The sequence below is a fragment of the Tyto alba genome, unplaced genomic scaffold (genome assembly GCF_018691265.1).
Source record: "Tyto alba isolate M040663 unplaced genomic scaffold, T.alba_DEE_v4.0 Super-Scaffold_6, whole genome shotgun sequence".
Classification (NCBI taxonomy): Eukaryota; Metazoa; Chordata; class Aves; order Strigiformes; family Tytonidae; genus Tyto; species Tyto alba.
In genome coordinates, this window is record NW_024881327.1 from 42,118,490 (window position 1) to 42,144,886 (window position 26,397).

Genomic DNA, 26,397 nt, shown 5'->3' on the forward strand with positions numbered 1-26,397 from the left:
CCAAAGATGTCTCTGTCCATAAATATTGAACACATGCTCCTAATGTATTTACTAAACAATTTGGCACTGCCACTTCATAGAAGATATTAACTATTAACATAGTTTTATGTTGTAAAAAGGACAAAACAATTCTGTGGTTCTTACTTTTCTGAGTAATTTTCTCATTTGTGTCTGGACAAAAGAACAAAGCACCAGAATGATTCCAACTGTGCTTACTATCACAGTGCAATTTAAAAATAATGTATCAGTTCTGTTGGCAAGCTTATATGTATGTCACATAGAGAAAATGACACATATCTGCACCACTACATGCAGAAGGAATTACCAAATTAGAATACAAGCAAGATGTTGGTTGGTTGAAAACATCTAAAGTATCAAAAACTAACAAAAGTCCCTTTACTTTTGCCTCCCCAAATAATAAAATTAGGATTATGATGCTAACATTCATATTGGTATATACATGACAAAAAAATTGTGCTCAAAATATAAGCTCAGTATACTGCCACTCCTGTAAGACAATACAAACCTTATTCCTCAGTTCATTACAGAAAGCCCAACTATTCAATTGGGTGACACTAAATGTAATAAAACAAAATACTATATTGTTGAAAAACTGGTTGTGACCACAGTTAGTAAAATTACAACACTTCATTCAAGCATGGAATCCATTCAAATTGACTACAATTATTCATTAGTAAATTACAAATGCACAATTTTTCTTTTTCCCACCACATTTTGCAAATTGCTATCCTTAAAACAGGTAATTCAGTAAAAACAAGGATTACTCCATTCTGGTTTTAGCCTAGATTGCTGTCACAGAAGTTCCTAAGGTAATGGTACAGTATTTTGTCTGTCTTTGGAATGAGCTAAAAACCTGGATAACATACAACAGTTTATGAAGTACAAGACTAAAATGAAATGGTTAAGGAATTCAGAAATTAAAGGACTGCTTTGCCCCAACCTGCAGAGTGAATAAAGAATCAACATTAAGAGATGAGGAAGCATCCTAAGCTAAATATCATATAAAATTGTTAACAATGAGAGATAAAACAAGTGGTGTATTACAGCTACTGAAGAAAGCAGAAACAGTATTGCATGTATCTAATATAGGCATTAAAGTAATGCCCTAGCCCTTTTTAACAGCCAGCCTGCAAGACTGGGATTTATCTAACTCGCCTCTAGAGCCCTACAGCTGAGCTAACTGGCTCAAGATCCAGGCTTTAGGGTCAGTGGGCACAGCAGCCATACAACTCATTTTTGGAAGTCTACTTTAGGATAAGAATAATTACACCCTAGAAGTGACCTTTTCCACCCCTCGGTAAAAAAGGGAACTCAGGGTAACTTGGTGTAGGAGTTCACACTGCAGAGATCCTCACTAAGTCAGATAAACTGCATCACCAGTAAGAGAGGAAAGGAATAGGCACGTGGTATTTGAATACACATGTTCAATGAATGCTGATAAAAATATGAAAAGAATAGAAAAAAATACAGTAAGTGGATCTGTGTGTCACCTCCTAACAGTAAATTAATCAGAAGGTCCAGTTTAAAATTACAAGAAATTAGAAGAATTGGGATAATCTAAATAGGGATTAGGAAGCACCCACTGATTTGAGCATAGTAACATCTATCACCCTTTCAATCATCTTTCGTAGCAGGAACTACTGTAACCCTGGATGCCTTTGTGGTCCATCTATCATGCCCATCCCGGAAGACGGAAAAGATAACACAGAAGGTGAAGATGGTTAGTGACTGTTTGCTAATGGGCATCTATTTTTTTCACTACAATGCTCCATGTCCTTAGAGGTAAAGAAAATAGAAACTGTGAGGAAAGAAGCTGAAGCAAGAGAGACATTTCTGCTAACTGTATAAGAATATTAAAAAAGATGTAGCCCCTGGATACATACTCAAACCAAGAAATGAATCCTGTTCTATGGCTTTATAAATAATCTAGTTATACAAATAATCCTATCCAAAGGTTTACAAGAATATTTACCTTTCTAAACCATAAAGCATCTGAAGACAGACCAGCATTTTTTTTTTTTTTTTTTTTTTTTCCCCAAACTAGGTAGATATTCACTATCTCTGAAATAAATTAATACTGAAGTGAGTTATAAAAATGTTTGATCCTGTTCTTAATATTCACATAATGATTTTCAGGATAAGTCTTCTCAAAGCCTGAGTTGCTATACAGGTATAAAAGCAAGGACCAGTGTGCTATTTACAGAAATAAGTATCCCAATTATCAAGGTAATGCAGGAAATAATAATTCTGTTAGTTACCCGTTAAGAAAGGAAATCACTTCTGTGGTATAGTTGCATAATACTGCCTGCAACCTGACTTGCCAGGAGCTAACAGTAAGACTAAACAAACAAAATCCACTCTGTCCTCACATCAGATCTTTTTATCAAATTCAGCTGAAGAACAGATGACCTTCAACAGGAGCATGTTTCTGTCAAACAGCTCTTAATGGCCTTTCAACAACATCAGGAGAGTTTCTCTGCTCTACCCAGCAGTCCCTCTGATTACAGCTACGTGGTATCCCTCTGGCAGCACTACAAACTGTCACTCCTTAGAGTCTGATCCAGGTGTTTCCAAAATATGCTGCTAAACAGCAATGCTGGCATCCAGCAGGGGCTCTCTTGTCTAGGACAAAAGTCACCTTTTTGAAAGCAGAATGTATTCAGCAACAGTAGAATACACCTTTCAACATTTTCTTGTACGCAGAAAAGTTTCCCTTCACTCGGTGAACCACTGAGATACAAAACTCGACATTCGTTTGGACTGGAAAACTTGCATGCCTAAGGCCTAGATGGAGATGGGACTTCTATAGGTGAAGCAATATGAAATATGACGATTTTCAGTTCCAACAGATGGTTATTTAATATAGCTCAAAAACTTAAAGTAGTGCAGCCTTGTATGTAAACAGACGCTATGAAAAAAAATTAAAGGCTAGATACTCAAAACATATTCAAAGGTTCAGTTGATGATAAATGTAGTAAATGTGATGTAATAGCAGTGAATTCTTACTCTTCTAAAGCCTGAAGCATGTTCCCAGATTCTTCAAAGGACAGAATATCAATGATTTGGTCGTTCATAATTGTATCTTCACTAAAGAGATCACCAGAATTAAACTGAGAATGCTCCAGTTTGTGATTTTGGCTCAGTTCATGCTGTATCTCCTAAAAAAAAAGAAAATATGTAACCTTCAGTTTATAAAAAAAATTTACACTGATCTCATTTTATTGCAGGTAACTCTGGATGAGAAAGTGCCTACTTATCATCAAGTAGTAGAGATGGAAAGGGTATAAAGAGTTCATGCAATTCAGATATGCATATGAAATATATATACTACTTTTGTTTCAGGCTGAATTTTTTGCATATAAACAATCTGGAATACAAATGAAGAAATGAATGGAGAAGACAGAAAACTCTGCATTGACTTCAGTAGGCTTGTGAAAGCCTTGTAGAAGGTCATCTTCCACTATAAACTTTCTAGGCCAATTTTTTAAAAAATACCATGGCATACAAATTACATACAGCAAGATTACAGTATTATGGGGTGAACAACATGAAAAACTAATCCTATGAATGATGGAAGCAATTCACTTAGTTTGCAGTTCAGTGAGACTCCCCTGAGATTGAGGGCTAATAAAATTACTATACAAAAAACCCACTATAAATATCTGAGGTTCAAACCTCTAAGCACACCTCTCTTGAAGGACTGCTCCAATCACTGTAATATTCTGACTGAATAGCTCCCTCCCACTGAAATTGCTCCACTTTCCATAAATCATTAATAGAGGCAAGGGCTGGAACTTGGGCCAACTTGATGAATATTTATCAGACTCTGTATTTTCTTTCGCTGTCCCAGCATGTACTGAAATACTTTCTATAAACTGGTACAGCCTGGATAAAGAACACTGAAAATTCTCCATCCTCAAACCCAGTTGTTTTGCTTAATCACTCAAAAGATTAATGCACAGCAAACCTAAATTCAAAACCCTATTCCTGGTAATCAGAAATACAAGTTGGATGCAAGTCTGCTGTGCTCAAGGTGAGCAGTCTACTCCCTGGGCAACTGCTTATAATCCACAGACATCCTGCCTCTCATTTTGAGAGATGGAGAGGAGAGGAGGAAGGGAGGAATATGAAAAGAAACTAATAGCCAAAGGGTAATCTTCCTCCAGTCTGAACTGAACATCCAAGTACAGACAGCAGTTCTTTTTGATCAATTATTCTTACATCCCTCTCTAAATCTAATTGTGCTAAAGATTAGATGTTGCAGAGATTACATTACCTGCGAATCCAATTCGTCACTTGGTGACTATATATCTACCTTCAGAAACTCTCTTTAAGCAATCTATATTAGTTAGAAAGTTACATCATCAGATATGATCAAAGAAAAAATGTAAATAAAGTACTGTTACAGACACTATGACTCACCTGGTTTTTACTATGGAAACTCCATTTTAATATTTGGGTTCGGTAAACAATGACAAAACCAGCACAGGTCAATACAAGGGAAACAAAAAAAGCAATGAAAAACCCTGAAGCATGGATGGCGTGACTGTACGAAACCTGAAATTAAAAGAGAGTATTATTAAAACTACATTTTAAAGATACATAAAGATTGGACTCCAAGACTATAACTGTAAGCAACACAGTAAATTATTTTTAAATGGCTTCACACAACTTCAGAGTTTCTCAGATACATAAAGATACATAAAGATTGGACTCAAAGACTATAACTGTAAGCAACACAGTAAATTATTTTTAAATGGCTTCACACAACTTCAGAGTTTCTCAGCTTTAAGTCATAATTACTACATTTTTATTAATATTTTCAAACAAGTGTCTATTTTCCATAGGTTTTCAAGTCAGCATGGTTTGTTATGTTCACCTAGTCCAAATTCCTGTGTAACTCCAAGCAACAGAACTCTCACAGATTGAATTTTAGGTGCTGTTACTCTTGGGTGTCCTGTACTTAATCACCTGTTTTCCAGTGTTGCCAAGCTCTCCCAAGACTTGTTCGAATTGATGGCATTTGATGTTTCTCAGGGGTTCTGAAAAATCAGTCTAATGTTGGCTACCTTTACTTAATGGCCACTTGTCAATTCAATAAAACTGAGTAATCACTATGGAGAAAAAGCAACAATATGAGTTCAGAATAAATACGTAACTGACTGTTGACAAAACCACCCAGTTCTGCACCCTTGCAGTTTCTGCATGAGCCAGAGTCAGAAAAGAATAGCAGGAGCACCGGAACCACATGCCAGCTAAAAACTTTGTAGGCCTTTCACCTTAGCTTTTAATTTAATCTTTAAATTGAATTGCATTAAAAATTAATTTTTACTTCATGCTCCATGTAGCAAAAGTTAATTCAGTATTTACTTAGTTCTTTGAGATCTCTGGATGAAAAACATAGCACAGCTATTAGTATAATGTTTCACCACAAACTAATCATTCTGCCAGGGCTAGAAAGTGTAAATAATTAACATGTTGCTTGCAAACTGGGCTTGGTCATCTTTTGGAGCAGAAACCTGAGAACATTCCATGGATTCAACAGTAATTCTGCATAGGAAGTGAAAATCAAATGTGGTCCGCAATTTGAAAAGGACTTATTCCAATTTAACAGCAGAATTTTATCCTTATACTGCTCAGGTTTTCTCTCTCTGATACGTTTTTGTACACTGAAAGTCTGTCATCTTTAACTAAAAGGAACTGCTTCATGTCAGACTTCTTTGTTTCACAGATTCAGCTCCTCAAAGGCTGCTGGAAGTGCTCAGTGCTCAACAATTTCAACATGATTTCAGTTGAATTAGGCAATGATGTCAGTATCAAGATCATCAACACATTAATACAAGCTACAGTATGGCACTTGCACAGTTCCAGAAAGAAGATCCAAGGTTTATTTCCCAGTATTGTACGTGCAGAATCAACAATTGTTCTGACTGATAAAGGCACAATTGGTTTGCTTTTTGGCTTTGTTTTGTTTTTTAGTGTGCTTAGTCTAAAATAATGAAACACTTGAAGCACTTTGAGGTTCATTAAAATGTTTTGGGACTAAGTATTTATCAAAGTAAGCCACCCATGTCCTGAATTCCTTCTAATACCTTTCAGTATCATCAAGTTTTAAATAGAAAGAAAGAAAAGGGAAAAGAGGAACAGCACATTAATTTCCCAGTTCCATGTGTAATTACCAACACACTGTCTGGATGTTTTTTCTTGATGTAGCTTCTGACTATTTTGGCTTCCATTACGCTCCCATGTACCACAACTGACCACTAAGGACATGCAGCACATCTGTATCAGTGTCAGTACCAGCTCTTTCTTCTTCTGAGTCTGCACTAACCCTCAGAGTTCCTTGCCATGAGCTCAGTTAAAACTGCATCATTCTGCATCAAAATATATTCAAATTTATTTGAAAGATGATAATGTAAATATTAAGTAACTCCATTACCTATACCCAGTGTTTACTCCCTTCACAGATCAAACGGGTTTAGCTTATACCCCTTCAACAGTCATTGAGTCATTATCTGTGTGACTTGGAAAAAATGCAATACCTCTGAAGTCAATCTGCTGTCCCCAGCTTCTCTGGTTGCATTAGGTGGCCAAGAGGGGTTCACAGAAGGGTCCTCCTTGAGCTCTGCCACACCAAGGCTCTCCCTGAGGTCCCACCACTTTCAAGTATGTTGTACATCGGGAAAAAAAATGCTACTTTGGAACCACTTCATCATTTTGTCTGAATGCACTTGTGTCTGTTTGACTTCCAAGCGCTGTGAAATTTAGCAATCTCTCTAGACTTCTGGGCAAAGCAGGAATCTGGTGAGGCTGTGGGTTCACTGAAGCTGAAGTGAAGCTGGCACTGCAAGCTGACCTCCAAACCACTGACACACCTGTGAGAATCAAACCCCATATCCTAAGCTAACTTCTTAAGCCATCTCAATAGCATGAAGAGGCATTACTGGCCCCAGTTTCTTTCAAAAACTGCTGCGCTCCCAATGACTTGAAGGATGCTGAGGGAAGCAAGCCTGGTAAAAATCATATGAAAGTAATTATTATCATCCATCCCATGCAACGTGCTTGGATGGGAGAACTTCTTTTTGTCTTTTTCATTACAGCTTCCCATTCAGCATCAAAACTGCCCAGTTGAGGAGAGACACACAGTACTCAGCTCCTGAAGTGCTGTGGGAAGACATCTGGCATGGACACTCAGATGAGCAACACTCCTATTTTTTCATAACCCACAAAATAGTCACAGGCAACCAAACACTTTCTACCACCAGACACGCAGAAGAGAAAATCCACAGAGCTTGTAAAACAGCACAGTAGCCAACTGTACAAGCAAACCATGTGAAAGCTGATGGGACCAACTTAGTATGGCACTGCCATGACTACGTAATTAATTCCGTCCCCAAAGTCAACATTTAGTATCCACTGAGTCACACGTGTGTGTTGGCTTTACCACACCCATGAACATAAATAAATAAATAAAACCTGAGATTAAGAACATTTATGACAGCTGAAGATATAGATGAAATACAATACATCGCACCTTTTGCAGCTGATCATAATTTCCTTGCACAAACTGATTTCATTCTGAAACATCTTATGCTTGGCTATAACCCAAAGGCAAATATTATGCATGTGAAATATGATGTGTTCCATAATTTCCAAGCTTCATTTTTCAAATATTCACAGTATTCTCCATACATTTTAATTACAAAACCTGTTCATTTAGTAAGTTCAAACGCAGCTGAGTCAATTTTACCTAACTATGGAATAGTCCCCAAGAACTTGTTGAGGTCTAACTATCAAGTTAAAGTTGGAAAAAAACCACCATACTATAAAGGTATACTGTAAGTATAGTAATAGATTGTAGGAATTCTCACATTGGGCTGATACCAATGTAGCTTACAGTCTTAGCTTAGACATCACCCAACTGCTGCACATCAACTCACACTGAACTCCACAGAAAACCATTCATGAAGCTATTTTTCTAACCCAGTCAGCTACTGCATGGCTTACACCTTTAAAAATAAGAGTTTCCAAAAATTACATTTATGGTAATTCCAAGCATAATTCTTAGCTATATAAATGTCCAATCCATTTAAATCTTACTAGAGCTTTATCCAGGAACAATGAGTTCGCTAGCTCGTGTATAGTTTTACTTTATATCATGTTTAATTCTGGCTTTCATTTTAACAGAATGGGCATGATCATCAATTATAAGAAGGCCAAGTTTGGACTTGTATCTATCACACTAATAGAAGCTAAGAGGGCAAGAGATGCCCAGCAATACTGGAGAAAGATGTCCCTGCGCCCAATTTCCAAATAGACTACTGATTTTAAAGATGAAGAGGAACTCATGGGACAAGCCCATGAAAAGAATGAGAGGTCTAGTCATCAGGACATCTTCAGGCAAGCCCCATCTACATGAACTTTAGATTTGAAATGATGCAACCATGGCAAAAATGTTCTGGGGTGAGAAAGCTATTTTCTTCTGTCTGAACACAAAGAATCACAGTGTTCTTGCCATCCAGCTCCTTAAAAGAAGACCCCTTCCAACATAGCAGCCTGTCCAAGTAATGAGGGGTTAGGGGAGAAAAACAAGTTTAGCAAAGAGATTACTCTAGCAGTGAAACTGATGAATGCAATGGAGAGTTCTCTAATAAACAATTATCTAGAAGAATAACACTGTATGCTGCAATCAATGTAATCTTGAAGGTTTATTTGGCCTCTTGTAAACCATGTTAAATCAGAAGCCAAGAATAGAAAGTCATATTGGAAGGATGACTAGTTAGAAAATGAAAGGCAAACATAAACTATGCCGCTCGTACTGCAGTTTTATTTCTTAGGCTCTCCACAGAGGTATTTTCTGATTCGGGTATCAACACGATACAGAAACCTTTTCTCAATAGGTGGGGGATAATTCCACCCCTTTTGGAAAGGCAAAAAGCTTTCTCATGGTCAACAGGAGCAGATGAGCATATTCCTCAGCACAGTTTTCTGTGCCTGGACAATTCTTCAAATGAAAAAACATGGCTAGGAATATAATGGATGTTTGTGGATTTTCCATACTAAATATTGCTGCTTTAAGACAACAAAGACCCCCTACCTTGACTCCTGTTTTCTTCTTAAAATCAGAGAAGGTAGAACTCGTGTATAATTAATAGCCAATAGCTGAGTGATGAGATATAAGTACATAATGTACATCCTTAGGTCCGTCCTAAGATTTAGTTTAGACTGACCATAAATTTAAGCAGGAGAGTCAACATAATATCAAATCATGCAGTTTACCTTGGTCTTTTCTTCTTCAGTTATGGCGAACGATGCTATCAATGATACAAGATGTGTTTTATTCTAAGAGATATAAAAATATGACATGTATTAAAAAAATGAGCAGAATCCACTGGCAAGCAGCCAGTCTCTAGAAAAGCCTCTCCTTAAAAGATAAACTGTACTTCTCATCAAGCTTAAAGCTGAAATAAATCTGATAGGAAAATGCAGTGTACTTAGGGGTAACACTAACAGACATGGAAGCAGCTGCTCTATGTGATACACTCCCCTTCTAATCGGACAGAGGCATATTCCGGTGCTCACAGAATTACATTTTTCTGTGCCTCTAAAATCTGGATTGACTGAAAATGCACAGAACAGGAGCCACAGTCAGTGCATATGTCTCTACTCTTGCAGTTCCCTGTTTTTTGAAGCCTTGCGCTCTACCACTCTAGTACCACTATCATTCACATTGAACATTTTTTCCTCTACAACAAAGGAGATACAGCAATTGAAATGAACTACATGCAATTATGAAAACCACAGAAAAAATGTCAGACCATACTTAAGAATCGGAAAATTTTACTTTGGAAGAAACCACTTGTCTCCTACTCATTCTGGGCTAATTCCAGCGTTAGACCAGTTGTTTCAAAGCCTCACAGACTACAGGAATACACACATTAAGTGCGTGGAACACCATTATTTCATGGATACATAGATAAATTGGAGAAAAATACAAAAAGTAGAGAGAAAAGCTGCAGGATAACACACAAAAATATTTCACCTATTTAAGGAGGTCTAGGACTTTCTAAGCTATAAATAGTAACTCATGTATTTATAAGTTCATGGTAAACAACCAGAGAACCTAAGAACTTAATTTCATTAAATGCAGGCCTCAATGCTTAAGCAGACAAGAACCAGCTTGAAGACTTTTTTTTCACAAAATTGTGAAGAGCAAAATAAAATTGTAAAGGAAATACCTGTGATGAACTCCTAAAAGTTAGCTTCACAGGCAGTATCAAGACCCTCCCATCCCACATTTCTTTTGCATCAAGAAGTGCAGAGTAGTTGATTGCAAAGTGTTCTCCACCTGTTAAAACAGAGAAAAAAACCCTCACAATTGTGTAGATTAAGCAGGTGAGATACATCTGCCAGTGTAATAGTGTCGTTTAAATAAACATGTCTGCATTTTCTTAAACACAACAGTGTAATAGTGTCATTTAAATAAACATGTCTGCATTTTCTTAAATTTTCAAGTAGCTACACTGACTTGAAAATAACCCGGTACAGTTTCACATCTTTTTTTACACAAGACGACTGGGTGTAAATCTCTTCAGAGTTGAGCGCCCAGCTGAGCTCAGCTGCAGTTACAGATGTTTGCAAAATTTGAAAAGCAAGTTCAATATGAGTAAAACATCTGAGGAGCTCTTTAGGTTCCTCTTTAGACTGTGCTTCCTCACCAGCAAAAGTGCTCTCCTAGGAACCAAGCTGCAATAAGCTTCAAGGGAATTCAGCAGAGGAGGCACAGCCAGAGCCTACCAACACAGTCCAGAGAGGAGGGATACAGATATATTTGCTCTGTCCCAGGAATGTTTCTCAAAGATCCCCGGGGAAGGCTTGGGACAGCACTGGATCTTTTTCTTCCTGACACAGCAGATGCCCCACATCCAGAGGAGACAGTTCCTGGCCACATGAGCCCAGCAACAACCTTTGCATCTGCTGGCTCTAAGAACTCGAGCAAATTTGGCCCAGGATCTGGAAACTGCATTAATGATGTCTCAAGCTACTGAATAGGATCATAATTTGACTGATGTGAAAACTCAACAGGAGATTTTTCTTTTTTTTTTTTTTTTTTTTTTTTATAAAATGGACAGGTTGGTCCTCCTCCTGTTGAAAACAAAGAGAAATCTAACTGAGATTTCAGCTAAATTTTGATTTGCAGTGCACTGGAACACTGAAAAATTACTATGGCTAACATGCAGCATGACAGTACATATGCCAATGTAGGCAAAGCCCTTCTGTCCAGACCTAGTGGCAATGTATGGGCTGAGTCCAGGACTGTCACAGTAATAATGAAACCTTAAACTGTGCAGAAATCTGTTCTGCCGGATTTTCTTCCACTCTGCTGATCTTCATGCCGATTCGTGCAACATATATGGGCTGGAAAAGCTAGCTTCAGTTCCAGATTCAGTAATTATAAATAAAGTAACTGCTCCAACTTGGTTTACTAGATCAGGTCTGCAAGCCATTTTTCCATTATTCTTTCTTAGGAACCTCTGCTGAGAGCCAGCAATTTCTTGACGTTTTCAAAAATACCAGCCCTGTAATCAGTACCGCTACTCACACTGCTGTTATTAGAAATGGAGTCTGGCTATCCATTTACAATCAGACAGCAGCCCCGGGTCTACTTATTTCCCTTTCCTATTTGGAAATCTTTCACCAGTAAAATATTATCATAACCTTAGATACTTCAACCATAAACAGATATCACCAAACACTTCTAAAGCTCCTAGAAAAATATCATGACTCTCAAAAGCAAGCTGCTAATTTTCTATGTGCTTGTGCTTAGGAAAAAGGAGATGAAGAAATCATGAAAGGTAAAATTTTATGAATGTACAATGATCCATCTGCTACCATAGGAACAGACTGGCTCCAAGAGTGGAACAGGTTTATCTCTCAATTACTTGCTTTGATTTTATAGTTTGTTCAGTTCCGGGAGAACAGATACTGAGAAGAGCTGCCTTATTTCTGATGAATCATACTGCATGCTTCCATGGCCTTTTGCAATTCCAATGCACCTCAATACCTCAGCAAGCCAATCTGCCACACTTGGCTAAAGAAGGAAGACTTGTCAGGTATGATTAAAATGGCTTGTGCAGCAGCTTTTAAAAATATCCAAAATGAACAAATACTATCATGAAAGATTCTGTTTCATTTTGATGGCAGCAACTTTTACAGACTACAGGGGCTCACTTCTGTGCCTGGGAGATCAGGAGCAGTTCAAAGGTGGGAATCTAAATGCAAGTGGATAGAATTGTAAACTGCAGCATGAAACTTTTCCCAACGTTTTTCACCCGTATTGACTGATAATAGGAGAGTTTACACCACCAAAAATAAATAAAAAAATATGATTGGCACAGATACTCTTCCACATGTGTCATCAGGGGTACTTCGCCGCAGACTTTGTTACCTTGCAAGAATCTTTTCCTGTAAATCTGTATGCCATCTGTGGTCTTATTACCACTGTTTTTTTGAACGTGTAGACCAGTGATATTGTCCAGGAGTGTAAGATCTGTAATGTTTGTTGAGAGCAGCATGTTGGTGTTATTAATCAGAAGTGTAATATGTGCAGTTTGAGGGTCATGTTCAACATCTACCTGAAAACAGAAATATTAGTATTAATGGTGCAAAATGACTGTATATGAATCTTTACAGTGAAATTCATAGTCTTGATTACTGACAGAAGTTCACTGTATGTGTAAACTGATTTTCTAGAGGCATTCCGAGAGACCTGTAAATGGCGCTACACTCAGTTTGATCTCAAACTCCAATGGAGAGTTCAATCTTTGGTATGTCAAGCTGTTGCTTAGAGACAAAGGGCCAGAAAACCAGAAGTTGAAAACCCAGATCTTGCAGAGCCAGACATAAGAATGAGAATCTAAATATCCCCACGATACCTCATACAACACAGAACTGGATCATAACTTCATAACCAGAGTCTGGAAAATTCTTAACTTTGAACTTCCATACCACAAGGATGTTTCTTTTTTTCCAAACTCATTACAGCAAGTTCAACATCAATTATATTAAACAAAGCTTACAGAGGAAGAAACCCAACTCTTTATTGTACTAGATTTTGCAAATAATTGTCAGCATGTATAAAAATAGTCTTAATCATATTTGTAAAGAAAGCATTACTGACTTCATATGTTTGTGTATCGTGAATTATACCCAAACATTTATGAGACTTAAAATCACCAAGTATTAAAAATGTGATATATTTTGGGCTGATTTTCTCTCTCCTCGTTTCTGAGCTGGCATGATGCAGTCAACAGGCCTTTCAACCTCTCCTGTGCAGTCACAAAGGCTTTTAGTCACTTTAATTTTAAAATAAATTTCAAAATAAAGTCACTTTATTTTAAAAGCACAAACAAAATGAAACGGGGAAAAAAAAAGCCTCAAAGCCACATAAAGAAAATCCAAAGCCACAGAACAGAGACCCTGATCCAATCACCAAAACAAGAAAACCCACCTTGAAACACTCAAGGTTCAAACTGCACAAGCCGTTAATACTGTATTATGCTCCACAGTAAGCGTCAATGTGTTACCCCTGTAAAACCCTATGTCTGAGTAAGTCCCTACTTTATAGTGACACTATTCAAGTTAGAATTAGATATACTGCATTTAAATCTTCTAAGGACCACTAAACATTGGCTCTGTTGTGTAAGCCTGATACTGTGTATAAATGATACATGCCTTCCTAACAACTATACCCTTGAAGAGGAGCTAAAAGACAGATAAAAAGGGAGCATCCTGCCCAGAAGGCACTGCAAGTTGAGTAATTGCCAAAGAAGCAGAAAGTCAGCAAAAATCTATGGTAACTAGGGGAAAGGTAAAGGCAGTGGGGGGAGATCACGACCACCGACTCAACTAAGACCAAAAAGACTTGCCCCTCCACTCCTGTAAGGAGCATGCCTGCTAATTTACATAGCAAGGGAGGCTAATTTTAAATCTAACTCACCAATGAGGGACAAAAGTGATAAGAAACTAACCAATGGTCATTACAGTAAATGTGTATTCTTGTAGTCTGAAGTGTATAAATACACTGAAGTTCTTTTGTGCAGTTAGCTTTGTGGAATTACCACCTAGCACCCATCTCTGCACAAACATGAAAGAAATAAAATACCTCTGCCCTGTGTGTATATTGGAGTATTGCACACAGGGTAAATGACCCCACCTATGGAACAACAGATAGGCTTGTGCAGACAAACCTACGCACCAGCAAAAGAGGGAGCTGGGGAAGCAGAGGGAAATAGAAAAACTTTTTCCTCCCTTCATTTTCCTGTATCTTTCCCTTGATCCTATGTGAGATGAAGGCAACAAATGAGGATTTCAGGGTCTCTTCCTGTGCTTCTAATCAGGCACAAATATATTCCTTTACATTTGGGGAGAGGGCATGTAAGCAGTAATTTAGATAAATTCCTACAATAAAATAAGCAGAAAAAGTGAGGGAATATGGCAGCATTACCCCTCTCCTTCCCCTAGGCAGACCACTCATATCCTACCATGATCTTCCTCAGGTGGCCAAAAGGCTGCAATTTTTGCACTTCTAATTAACATTAAATACATGGTTTGCATTCATTATTTTTCACTGGCAGTCAGTTTTAAGCAAAATTGCAAAGGGTTTTGGAAGAATTTGGATTTTTTTCCTCATAGCTCTGGAGAAAGCAGCAGATGAGAATCAAGCAGTACGAAAGCTCTTGGGCTTGACCTGTCCTAGAAAGAACCTCCTCCATACACCACTGCCATTGGGATCAGTGGCCACTGCATTATCTCCTTTATGTTGCTCCTCTAATTTGCTTGAAGATGTTTTTTTGTTGCTTTTGGAGCACATGATTATGCTGCCAACCATCTACAGAAATTAACTCAATGGCAGCCACTGACGACGCCTCTAAGTACATACTCCATTTTCCTCTCTGCTGCTGAAGTACACAGTGTGTGTCATCACCCCATGCAAGTGAGGTCACATCAGGTTCCTGGGAGAGTGCAGTGGAAGAACCACAGCAAGACCAAGGACATGCTAGGAGAAAATAGAGAAGAGAATTGCCATGGAAGTGAAAGGAATGGAGAATTTTTGGGAATAAGTTCGAACAACTAGAAACAGTAAAGGAGGATAAAAAATGAAGGATCATAGAATCATAGATGACCTGCAATTCAAGAATGCTTATGAGACTGAGAAATGAGACAGGTAAATGTGTCAGAAGCCAAACAGTCAAATTTAAAGATTTACTTCAGCACTGCTAAAGATTATTGACATTACGAAGTACTATTACAGAAAAGTTCATGTCATACTATGGAATGAAGTTCTGGAAGGAGCACATTTCTGGAAAAAAGGAAGGGACTGGGTGCTGGAAGTATAGGTAAAATTTAAACACCCCAGTTTCAATACGGGTATTTCTGTGATAAGGTGTTGGAAAAATCCTGCCTCAAAGAAGTAAATATACATCACCTCCATGGTCTGAGGAGCCACTCATAGTAGGAGAAGGCAAATGTGCAAAATGCACTTTTTTTCCATTTAAAATAGCTAAAGACCACCATATGGCTAGTCTGTCTTTTAGCAGGAAAGCATCTGTTCAGATGAATTAGGATTGAAGTAGATGACAAGGTAAGCAAAGGAAAATAAAACGAACTGCATTTGAAGGTGAACGACAATCACATAAAATTGCATAGTTTCTGGTAATTTACAACTAATAGCACTGCAAAATTATTTTCTGATAATCCTAGCACCTACAACAGATTAACTTTGGCCTTGTACAGCAGGATTTCACAATTCTTAATGAGTCTGTATGAGGCTGTCCTGTGAATAGCAGAAAAAAACCAAAACATAAGTGCCTCAAACTCTTTCTGAGAGGCTCTGATATAAAAACTGTGAATCTACAGCCAGAAAATCAGAATATTTAGTGGTTTTGACTCTTATGTCTGAAATTCTCACTATTCGGACTTATTAATAATGATATGCTGTCATTTCAATAACAACATTATAGGTAATTAGTGCCATGAGATGTGATGCATACTCATTCTTCTCTATGCAAATAATCTGGTGCAGGTTATAATGTCACCTCTTCTGTACCAGTTACAGAAGCCTCTACCCTTATATGCAGCATTTCAGTGACTGAATTCAGATTTGTCTTAAAGTTGGACGCACTTTCTCTCTCCAAGGGACAGAGAAGATGAACTGTCTCAAATCATAAAAGTTCAGACTTGCTTCATCCAGTATAAAAGAAAAAAAAAAAAAACAGGAAAAAAAAAAAGAATGGAAATATAACAGTCTAGGTAAATCAATCAATCTATGCCACAAAAAGTAAAAATAAAATGGAAGGTCTAAAATTTCCTCATAGTAGGGAGGTCTTTGCTTCTTATAAACATTTTACACGAGTCAAATTAAACCTTTTTTTCATTAAATACTATGCTATAGCTGAGTCCCACTGACACATTGGCTTCTCTATAGCTGTGTGATAGGATGCCCAAAGGCACAATGGGCATCATGGGGCTCAGTGTCCCATCCTTCAAAAGGAGTCCATACTTGACACAGGTAGGGCACCCACGGCTGAGCCACAACAGTATCTCAAAAGGCTTATCTCACCCTCTAAAGAAGTTTGTCTCTATCTCTACCCAGCCTTGTGGCTGACTTCTAGAGTTCACTGGGCTTTGCCCATTTATTATTTTACAAATTCACACTGAGGTATTTACCTTGACCACAATCCAAAATCCTCTGAAGTCTGAGAAGATTTCACCAACTTTGTTCAGTTTTGAAACAACATTGCACAACTGTACCCCCCTACAATGGGTGTGACCATCTTAGCTCCCCATACTCAGCATGGGCACAATTCTGTTTCCACTTTTTAAAGGACACTGGGGCACAAACTTCCTACAAAATTAACAAAATAAATGTAAAAAAACTTACCACACCACATTTCTGAAGGGTTATTCCAAATCCAGAAGATCCTGACATACTGGACACATCTTCAGGCTGTGGAGGAAGGGGAAAAGTCTACACAGTGTATGAAAATACCATAATTCACAAACTGCAGCACTAGTTAAATTATGTAAATAATGACTATGAGAAAAAAAATTTAGAGGTATTGGTCACCTTCAAATTTAAGAGCTTTGTTATCCCAACAGCTAATCTTTTGTTCTCATCCAAATTTGTTTGAACTACTTATTCCCGTAAGTAATTACTAGTATCTTAATTGATATATTCATCATTTTGCTATCATAATTCTCTAACAAAATACACTATGCATAAAGTTCATCAGACTATACAGATCCATTTCATTAATAACTGTTCATCAGAATCAGCAATCACATAGCTGTATCTATCACAACAATTCTGTGGAAGTCTCACAACTAGCTGGTGTTGCTGAAATCATGTCAAGTGAACATAATCACCTGAGACAGAATTAGAAACATACTACTTGGATAGTAAATTCTTAGCAACATTCACTTTTGATATAATTGCTATAATCCTTACATATATTAAAAGTGGCAAACCATCTTTTACTGACCAGCTGGTGGTTAACAGAAGACTCTCGTTTGAACAAAATCTTCTTTGTCCAAGAAGGTATCAAAGCAAACAGCGAATGGCTCCACTGATCATCCGTGGCTGCAGAGGTCAAGAGCCGATGAGGGACTTGACTTGTGTGAAGGACCAGAGGTGAGGGCACTGCTGAAAACCAAGGCAACACTCTGCATTAGAGCTGAAGCTGGCTCCTGTGCAGCAGCTGCTTGGCACAGATTCCAGACAGGATAGGGCTCATGGTACCTGGTGTTCTGCGTGCACACAGCGACCTGCACACTCTCCCTCAAAGCACTTAAAATGAATACAGGTAACAGAGACATGAAGCCAGACAGGAAGCAGAAGTGGGATTTGCCCCACAAAACCCAGCAGGAGTTAGAATAAAACTGTTTCCTACCTAAGGAACTCACATATGTCCCACCGAAAACCTTGCCATTTAAATGTAAAGCGTGAATTAAAAGATTTCAGCCTTAAATCAACTGCTAGTATTTTCAACACAAAGAGATTTTCAGCAAAGCATAAATAATTGAAGCACTCTACGACATGAGTGGCCTCAATGCTAAGGGTGTTCTGCTTCAAAGATAAAGTCTGCCAATTAACTATTAACCATGTCAGTACATATTCAGAACAAAAATACTTCTCAGCTGAGTTAGGGTCTCAGTTACATTTCAGCTGAATTGGAGTGCCATCAAATCAAACGCTCCTCAATTTAGTGATTAGCAATATAAATGCTAGATTAAACTCTTATATTTTTATGAAAGATTATTCCATATCATACAAAATTACAAGCAGAGTTTTGAAATCATATCACGTTCATCCACTAAAGTAAAAGCACCTATGGCATTGAAAAAGGGAGCTTATAATAAAAATCAATAATTTAATATACTAAATTGTCAAAAAGTAAAACTGCTGAACGAAGATAAAAAGTAAAGAAAATTTCAGAATAATAGTTGGTTGTCTATGTTTAAAGAAGATACACTTTTTCATGCTTTGCATAATATTTCTCATTTGTAACTTATTTTTAAATCTCGTAATTTAATCTTTAGCAATATATATTCAGATATATATATTCATATGAACAAAAACTCTAATTGAAAAGTAAATATTTTTGGCAAATGACATTTTTCTAAAAAGTTTTCATTTTAAAAAAACTATTATATGTCAATGAAATATGGAAAGCTGAAGATACTAAAATCTTATTAATATGAGAAGAACCATTTTTTTGAAAAGACACTGCTTTGTTGGAAGAACAATATAGAGAAATACTGTTAGCTGTAAATAGAAAAGACATGCACAGAGCATTCAGAATTGGACCCTTAAAAGGAGATCCTATAAAGGGCCCTCAAGCACTGATGCACTGGAAGCACTGAAAAGACTTCTGTTAACAAATGGGATGCAGTCCTGCTGTTTACAGAATCCAGAGGGACATGTACCTTGGGGAGCTTCACTGTCTTCCCATGCTGGAATAGAATGCTTTTTTTATACTGTTTTATATTGGACAGAATTGTGGATATATGGGCTGGGAAAAGCTAGTTACTTGTATTTTACAATCAGTTTTAATTCACTTCTCTAAATTTTACTTAAATACTTAAGCCATTGTTAAACAATGCAACAGACTCAGACTAATTTAGGGACTGTAAAAATAACAAGGTAAACTTGGTGAGTTTATGTAATATGTATAATTACAATATCAAATGTCTGCATATCTTTGGGGTTGGAATTTTTTCAGGTAGTCATGCATGGCATATTACTGTTTCAAGACTAAACAACAGCCCAAATCACTCAGGATGACATTGGTGCTGAGCTGTAAGTGCAGTACAGACCTGTTAGCTACCAGTCTGAGCCCACCTGGCCATGGCACTTCGCAGCAGATCTGAGTATCATACTATATCCCACCTCCAATGGCTCTAAACCTATGTTCTGACTACTGAATAAAGCCTCTTTGCTTTTTGTATAGATAGATCCAAACAATGAAAAAGATTCATTTTATATTTGCTATGTCTCTCATATATCAATGCAATTGCCAACCCACTCTTATGGAGGTGGAGCACCAATTCTTCTTTTTGTTCTCTTGCCAGACTGCAGGAGATGTACTTTCCTCTACAGTAAACAGATACCCTGATTGAAGACACAGAGCTTCTTTGTACAGCTTCCTAAGAGTCAGAAGTCAAAATGTCAAAACATATGGGTGGGGTCGAGCAACTACTGCCCTGAAAGTGCTTCTTAGCAGGTCACTTCCCTCTGTATTTTGGACGAGGGAGATCAGCCAACCAGAAGGGGGTAATTGCTTCATAAAATACCTTTTGTTCTTGTGCCCTATGCAGCATGACATCTCCATCAGCACACCCAACTGCACTTTTCATGTGACAGCAAATCCTGATACTAACTGCCACCCCCCCACATCCCCCCCCCCCCGAGAGTATGAAGTTCACAGTAACCAATTTAATTAACTGATCATGTTCTTTGACTCTGAATAAATCCCTAGATTACTAATTACACGGATGAGTCTGTTTTCAAGTTGTGCTTTGTCATCACTTACAATCATGAGATAATGTGCCCAGCTTCCAGCAAAAGTCTCCAGGCATGTTATTTGGCTGGTCCATCATCAGTAATTGGAGATTGGGGATTTTTCAGGTTCTTGACAGTATGTTAAACAGCCTCAACATTGATGATTATTACAAGGATAATTCTGCAAATTCACTTGTATCTTCCCAGCACTCAGTGGCAAGTTTTGCTTAAATAGATTCAATCAGTGTGACATATGTGCATACAGCAACATGTACCACTGCCTTCCTCCACACTTTTTCACATCCTTCCTATTACTTTTTAACAATATAGACTGTTTTATAATACCACAGTTTCCCTTGCCAATAAAGCAGCACTTCTCTATCTCATTATCTTTTGTAGTATCGACTGTCAGCTAAATAAAGTAACTTTTTCCTGATCCACATATACTGGTCACTAGAACATTATACAGCTCAGTCCAGTTGACCTACAAAACACAACTGCTCTGCCACATAACTTGTTGCATACTCTTAACATTGAGATGGCATAAATGTGTTTATCAATTCACCTGCTGTCTCTTTTCAGATAAGGTCCTAGATGGACTATAGATGGCTGATGATTGCTTGAAAAGCTGGATGCTCAGTATCTGAGAAAGGATGGTACAGGCATAACACATTCTGTGGTTTTCACATCTATTCTAGATTTCCATTCCGAATTTTTTTGTTGTTGTTGTTTTTTTTGATTCATCTGATGTTGGAAAATACTAATACTTGTCTCCTGATGTCTTTCACTATCAAGCATTGAGCTTTCTTTTGGATCCCTGCTGCTTAGAAGTGTGAGCGCACCACTGTCAGTGCCCCTTCAGAGGTGAATCCCAATTCTGACAACTCTGCGCTCTCCTTGTTCCTTCCACTCTCTTTTTTTTCTTACAGCTTCAATCTTTGCCATTTTTCTGGCTGTTCGCAGAAAAGCCATTATCAGAGCTGCACAGTCTTCACTTCCATTAGTTTCTAAATGGAAACTATTCCCACTCCTTTTTGAAAGGGAAACTTTGCAAAGCAAGGGAACAGTTTCAGCTTTACACACAGCCCAAACAGCCCCCTCTCAGATGAGCTTGCCAGGCTGCCACCAGGCACTCTGGGAGTACAACGCCTCAGGCCAAAACACTTCTCAGTGAGCAAACCAGTAGAGCATAAGGCTTAATCTGGGGCTTTCTTGCAAACACCTCCAAAGATGCCAAGTGAAACGGTTCATCAGAGAAAAGCAGTATTTTCACTTTCTTTTGAGATGTGAGACAATATTGCCACCTTTAAGATGAAATTTTTTTTGTGTTGTTTTCCTTAAACATTCTACATATTTACAGTGTATTATCAAATTGTTAAATATTTTACCTTACTTTTAATTACCACATTACTAAAATGTTTTCCCATGATTTAATCCTTCATAAACCCAATATAAACAGATATGCCAGAACCCTGTCTTAAACTGCATATTCCTAGCTAATTACCAGTGTTGACAGGTTGAGTTTGTATTGAATTACAAAATGAAAACATGAAAATAAATATTAATATAGCTGAAACAGCTGGAAGATTGGTGTAACATTTTACCACTCACATTACTATAGCATTCACTCAGTCCCACATATGTGCAGTGCCACAACATGAATGACAAGTGCACAGCTGATGAGAAGAGCCTCTGCTATTTAATGCTGTTCAATTTTCTTTGCTATTTTCCCCAGGTAGTCATTTGCCACTCCTCAGCTTTGTGTACTACCGCTTTGGGTAGTGATCTTTTGCTCTTTTGGACCTCCAGCAGCCACACTCAAGGCACATGCAACACAGTTAGGAAGGAGAGCTCCTCACACCCAGCTCTCACTGCATTCACTTGCTGCTCAGGGTGTGCAAATGCAGAGGGGATCCCACCTGGCACAAAATTCACCTACCGCATGGAGAATGTGGCAACAGTGGGTCTGTGTTCATATGGGCTTGGGGTGGAAAGATGGGTATCTAAGAAAAGAAACTGTCCTTTGTGGTCAGCACACTGTCCTTTGCTAAGAAATTAGTTTTGTGTAAGAACAGTGACCTTCAGTGCTACAGCACAAGCCTTTACCACTGGACTAAACAGTTCAAGTCCTGAACAGGTCAGTAGCATGGATGGACCACCATTAGAAGCATAGGTATAACTCTACAGTGCCTTATTTGTTCTTGATAGAAGTTAAGGTGAAGGTTATTCTCTTCTCAGCTGTGGCAATTAAATAAGATGATAGAAAATTAAAATAGTCTTACAATAGGTCTGCAGTAAAGACACAGATATGTTCTTAAGGCTCCTGTACCTTTACAATACATCCTAGCCTGCCAAATTACAGAAGGGAAGTGGATTCTGACAAGTTTGTGAAATGTCAAGTTCAGAATTAAAAATTACCTGACACTGAGAAGAAAAAAAGCAGTTTAACTAAGATAGTCATTCTAATTCTTAGCTCTCGAGCGCTGCATATTTCAAGCCCCACATCTGCAGTCTGATTTGCTTTCCCCCGAATTTATCAGCAAAGCTTTGAAAAACCTTGCTTGATTTCAGTGGGAAAGAAAAGAGTTAAAGATACTTGCTTACTGTATCTTTTTTTGTTGCTCTGAATTATTCCCTGTCCTGAAAACCATCCAGGATACAAGATCCAATCTGAAGTCCTTTCAATTACACACAACAATGAACAGGCAAAGGTAGTAATTTACTGTATTTCAGTTTTGAATGTTGCCATTAGCTTTTCTTGTAACAAAGTCAAAGAAACTATGGGCATCAACAAGACAAAATAAATCTACTTTCCAGGCCTGTTTTGAGTTTGTTAGAGCAGACTCGAACATAACTCTCAAAAATCCATTGTGTTCCCCAATCACAGGGCTATTCTGCGATTACTTTTTCTCATCTAATCCAGAAACAACTTGAAAAAGCTTCCAGCAGAAGCCCTGAGAAGTGTGCTGCCACAAACCGTTTCACTTCAGCACACTGTCATTTTCAATCATAAAGGTTTTATGCAGAAGTTCCTATCTCGCTGCTTTCACTGAGAACTTCTTCAGTAAGAAATAAGTTTAGTACCATGATTAAGCGAACCACTAAAAACTGACCTTTAAATATGTTAGAAATTCATACTTCTTAGAATGGGACAATTCTTAGTTATAAAATCAAGCATACAATACAGTGCTTGTAGTAGCCCCTCATTTAACGTGTATTTACCTACTAACAAAATGGCAGAGTTTCACAGAATTATTTAGGTTGGAAAAGACCCTTAAGATCATCGAGTCTAACCGCAAATCTAACACTGTCAAGTCCACCTCTAAACCATGCCCCTAAGCACCACATCTTCACATCTTTTAAGTACCTCCAAGGATGGTGACTCAATCACTTCCCTGAGCAGCCTGTTCCAGTGCTTGACAACCCTTTCTGTGAAGAAATTTTTCCTAACATCCAATCTAAACCTCCCCTGGCACAACTTGAGGCTGTTTCCTTTTGTCCTATCACCTGCTACTTGTGAAAAGAGACCAACGTCCACATCACCACAACATCCTTTCAGGTAGTTGTAGAGAGCAATCAGGTCTCCCTTCAGCCTCCTTTTCTCCAGGCTAAACAATCCCCGTTCCCTCAGCTGCTCCTCACAGGACAGGTTCTCTAGACCCTTCACCAGCTTCGTTGCTCTTCTTCAGACACACTCCAGCACCCCAATGTCTCTCTTGTAGCAAGGGGCCCAAAACTAAACACAGTATTCGAGGTGTGGTCTCACCAGTGCCAAGTTCAAAGGGACAATCACTTCCCTAGTCCTGATGGCCACATTATTTCCAACCACTAACAAAAAGATATTGCATGTCAAAATCCTCCAATTGCTCCCCTTTTTCTTTAGCGCCGAAGGTTTTTCTGAACTACAAAACTGCATGCATTTCCTCTCTCAGTGGATGATACCTTAATAATCTGCAACCCACCAGAAAGCAAGATGCAAGCAGCAAAGATGACACTGAATAAATACAGGAAAAAAACATGGAAGCTCAGCAAATCAGAATGATTTGCTTTTGTATTTAAATTAATAAACTAATTTGTGAATTAGCTATGGCACAGGGCAAAGAAATTAGAGGCATCTCACTAGACAACTGCTTCAGAGTGTGTAATTTCTTGGCAAATGAATGTCATGAAATCATCTCTGGGGGAGCCGCAGCCATGGAGTGGGTCTATCTCAGACATTGCATTGCCCCTGTTAATATGCTGTGAGGCATCATGGTTTGAGCCCAGAGGGCAACTGAGCACCACACAGCTGCTCATTCTCCCCTTGCCTCCTAGAGCTGAGAAGGAGAAAATAAGGAAATGTTTCGAATTCAAGATAAGGAAAGGGAGGGATGACTCACGCATTACGATCATGGGCAAAAGACAGAATTGTTAGGGGAAGAAAAAAAGAACAAAAACTTAATACCAGTACTAACAACACCACTTAACAGACAGAGTAGGACAGTGAGAAATATTACCACCTTGAAAATACCCTCCCTCACCCCTCCATTCTTCCCAGGCTCAGCTTTGCTCCCAATATCTCTACCTCCCAACCCTCCAGTGGCTGAGGGACAGGGAATGGGAGCTACAGTCAGTGCTGCTGATTTCTCCATCTTGGTGCAGGGGAAACTTCTGGAACTTCTTCCCCCTGCTCCAGCATGGTCCCCTTCTCAGAGGAGACATTCCTCCACAGACTTTCTCCAACTTGAGTCCCTCCCATGGGATGCAGCCCTTCCTGAGCTGCTCCAGCATGGGACATCCCCACGTTGCAGTCCTCCCAGCGGCAAACTACAACAGTGCAGGCTGCTTCTTCCCACAGGATTCCAGTCTCCTTCAGCTGCAGTCACCTGAGATGGCATGGGGGCCTCCCACAGACAATATGTCAGCATCTGCTCCACTGGAGACCTCTGTGGGTGGCAGGGGGGGCCGCCCTGCCGTCTCACCACAGGATACAGAGGGGTCTCTGCTCTGTCACACCTCTCGCCTTCCTTTCTTCCTCCGTTCCTCCACTGACCTTGGTGTTCACACAGATGTCACAACTCCTCGTCATAACTCCAACTCCTCTTCCCAGGTCCCCTCTTAAATACATTATTGCAGAGGTGTAGCTAATTGGCTCAGCCTTGGTGCAGAGGTGAGTCTGACTTGGAGCCAGGGGAGCTTTGAGAAGCTTCTCACAGGCGTCACTGCTGTAGCCCCCTCCCCTGCTATCAGAAACCCCACCACTCAAATCCAGGACAAGAGGATGTCATAACCTTTCAGGGTACTCATCACCACTGCACTTGGGTGAGGTAGCACACTCTTTATTATACACATATAAAGAAAATAAAGACCAGAGACTCAGAGAAATTAAGTGACTTGTTCAAATGTACACAAAGGGCCTGTGGCAGTCAGCCTTCAGACGCAGTTCATCCAAGCTATAAGGAAATTCTCTAAGTGTACCCTATTTCGATCACATTAGGCAACTACTACTGGAGATGCCCAGTCTATCTGAGACTAGTGACAAGTATACTTTGTACTCACTGTAAAGAGTATTAGCATCCCAGCAACACTTCCAGGCCCTCTATGTCTAGGAGTCTATCTAGGTCCAAGACAAAGTATATTAGTTATTGTAATTGCAGAGGCCTTTGAAAATAGCTTCAGCAGTAGGTATTGCAACAGTGTTAGTAAATGCACAGAGGTTAAGTTAGCTTCTGAAAAGGTGTAAGGTCTTGATCAACCTTAGGTAATAAGGGTTTTCCACAACTCTGGGAATGCTGAGCATCAGAAGATGCTTCCCTACATTATGTTTAATGAGGAAAAAGGGCTCCTCCTGAAAATGATTCACAGCAGGGTATGAACTGAGGTGTTCTCATTGGGGCTCCATTCCAGATGAGCTGTTTAGGGATCCTACAGCACCCTCATTTGTAACTTCTGAGCAAACACTCCCCTGTGGCCAAGCATCAAGGATCCTGCTGACAAGAACAGGACACCAGGGCCCAGCTCCAGTCCCCTGCCCACTTTCACACCCATGCCCAGCTTGTCCTGGGGCAGCACTGAAAAGATAGAGAAAACAGTTACATACCTGTCATTCCCAGACATCCCATATCTTTCTGAAGCCACAGATTATGTTTAATAACCTAAAGTTAACACAGATGACAGCAATTATAAAAAAAGAACTGCTTTCATAAATGTCTGATATTGAATGCTTATGCTGAATTTATAATTAGACAGAACCCTGTCCCACAAAGCCTCGAGTTTCCAAACATTAACTATCAGAAGAGACACAACACGGCTCTAGAGATCTCCTGAAACTTGTT

At 38.8% G+C, this 26,397-nt stretch overlaps 1 protein-coding gene across 7 annotated transcripts in view; it reads right to left on the minus strand.

Moving 5' to 3' along the window:
• EVC2 (EvC ciliary complex subunit 2) overlaps positions 1-26,397 on the minus strand; it is a 78,650-nt gene that overhangs the window by 50,297 nt on the left and 1,956 nt on the right. For 2 of the 7 annotated variants that reach the window (XM_032984442.2, XM_032984441.2), the window contains exons 2-9: positions 26,163-26,217; positions 17,565-17,725; positions 16,964-17,029; positions 12,470-12,656; positions 10,260-10,369; positions 9,301-9,363; positions 4,444-4,578; positions 3,028-3,179 (exon numbers count right to left, since the gene is read on the minus strand). In XM_032984442.2, coding sequence (XP_032840333.2) covers positions 3,028-3,179; positions 4,444-4,578; positions 9,301-9,363; positions 10,260-10,369; positions 12,470-12,656; positions 16,964-17,029; positions 17,565-17,725; positions 26,163-26,217 — 929 coding nt within the window. Of the gene's footprint in view, positions 1-3,027; positions 3,180-4,443; positions 4,579-9,300; positions 9,364-10,259; positions 10,370-12,469; positions 12,657-16,963; positions 17,030-17,564; positions 17,726-25,621; positions 26,129-26,162; positions 26,218-26,397 lie in introns of those variants that run through there. The other 5 variants (XM_042807933.1, XM_042807932.1, XM_032984443.2 and 2 more) reach the window with 4 other exon arrangements.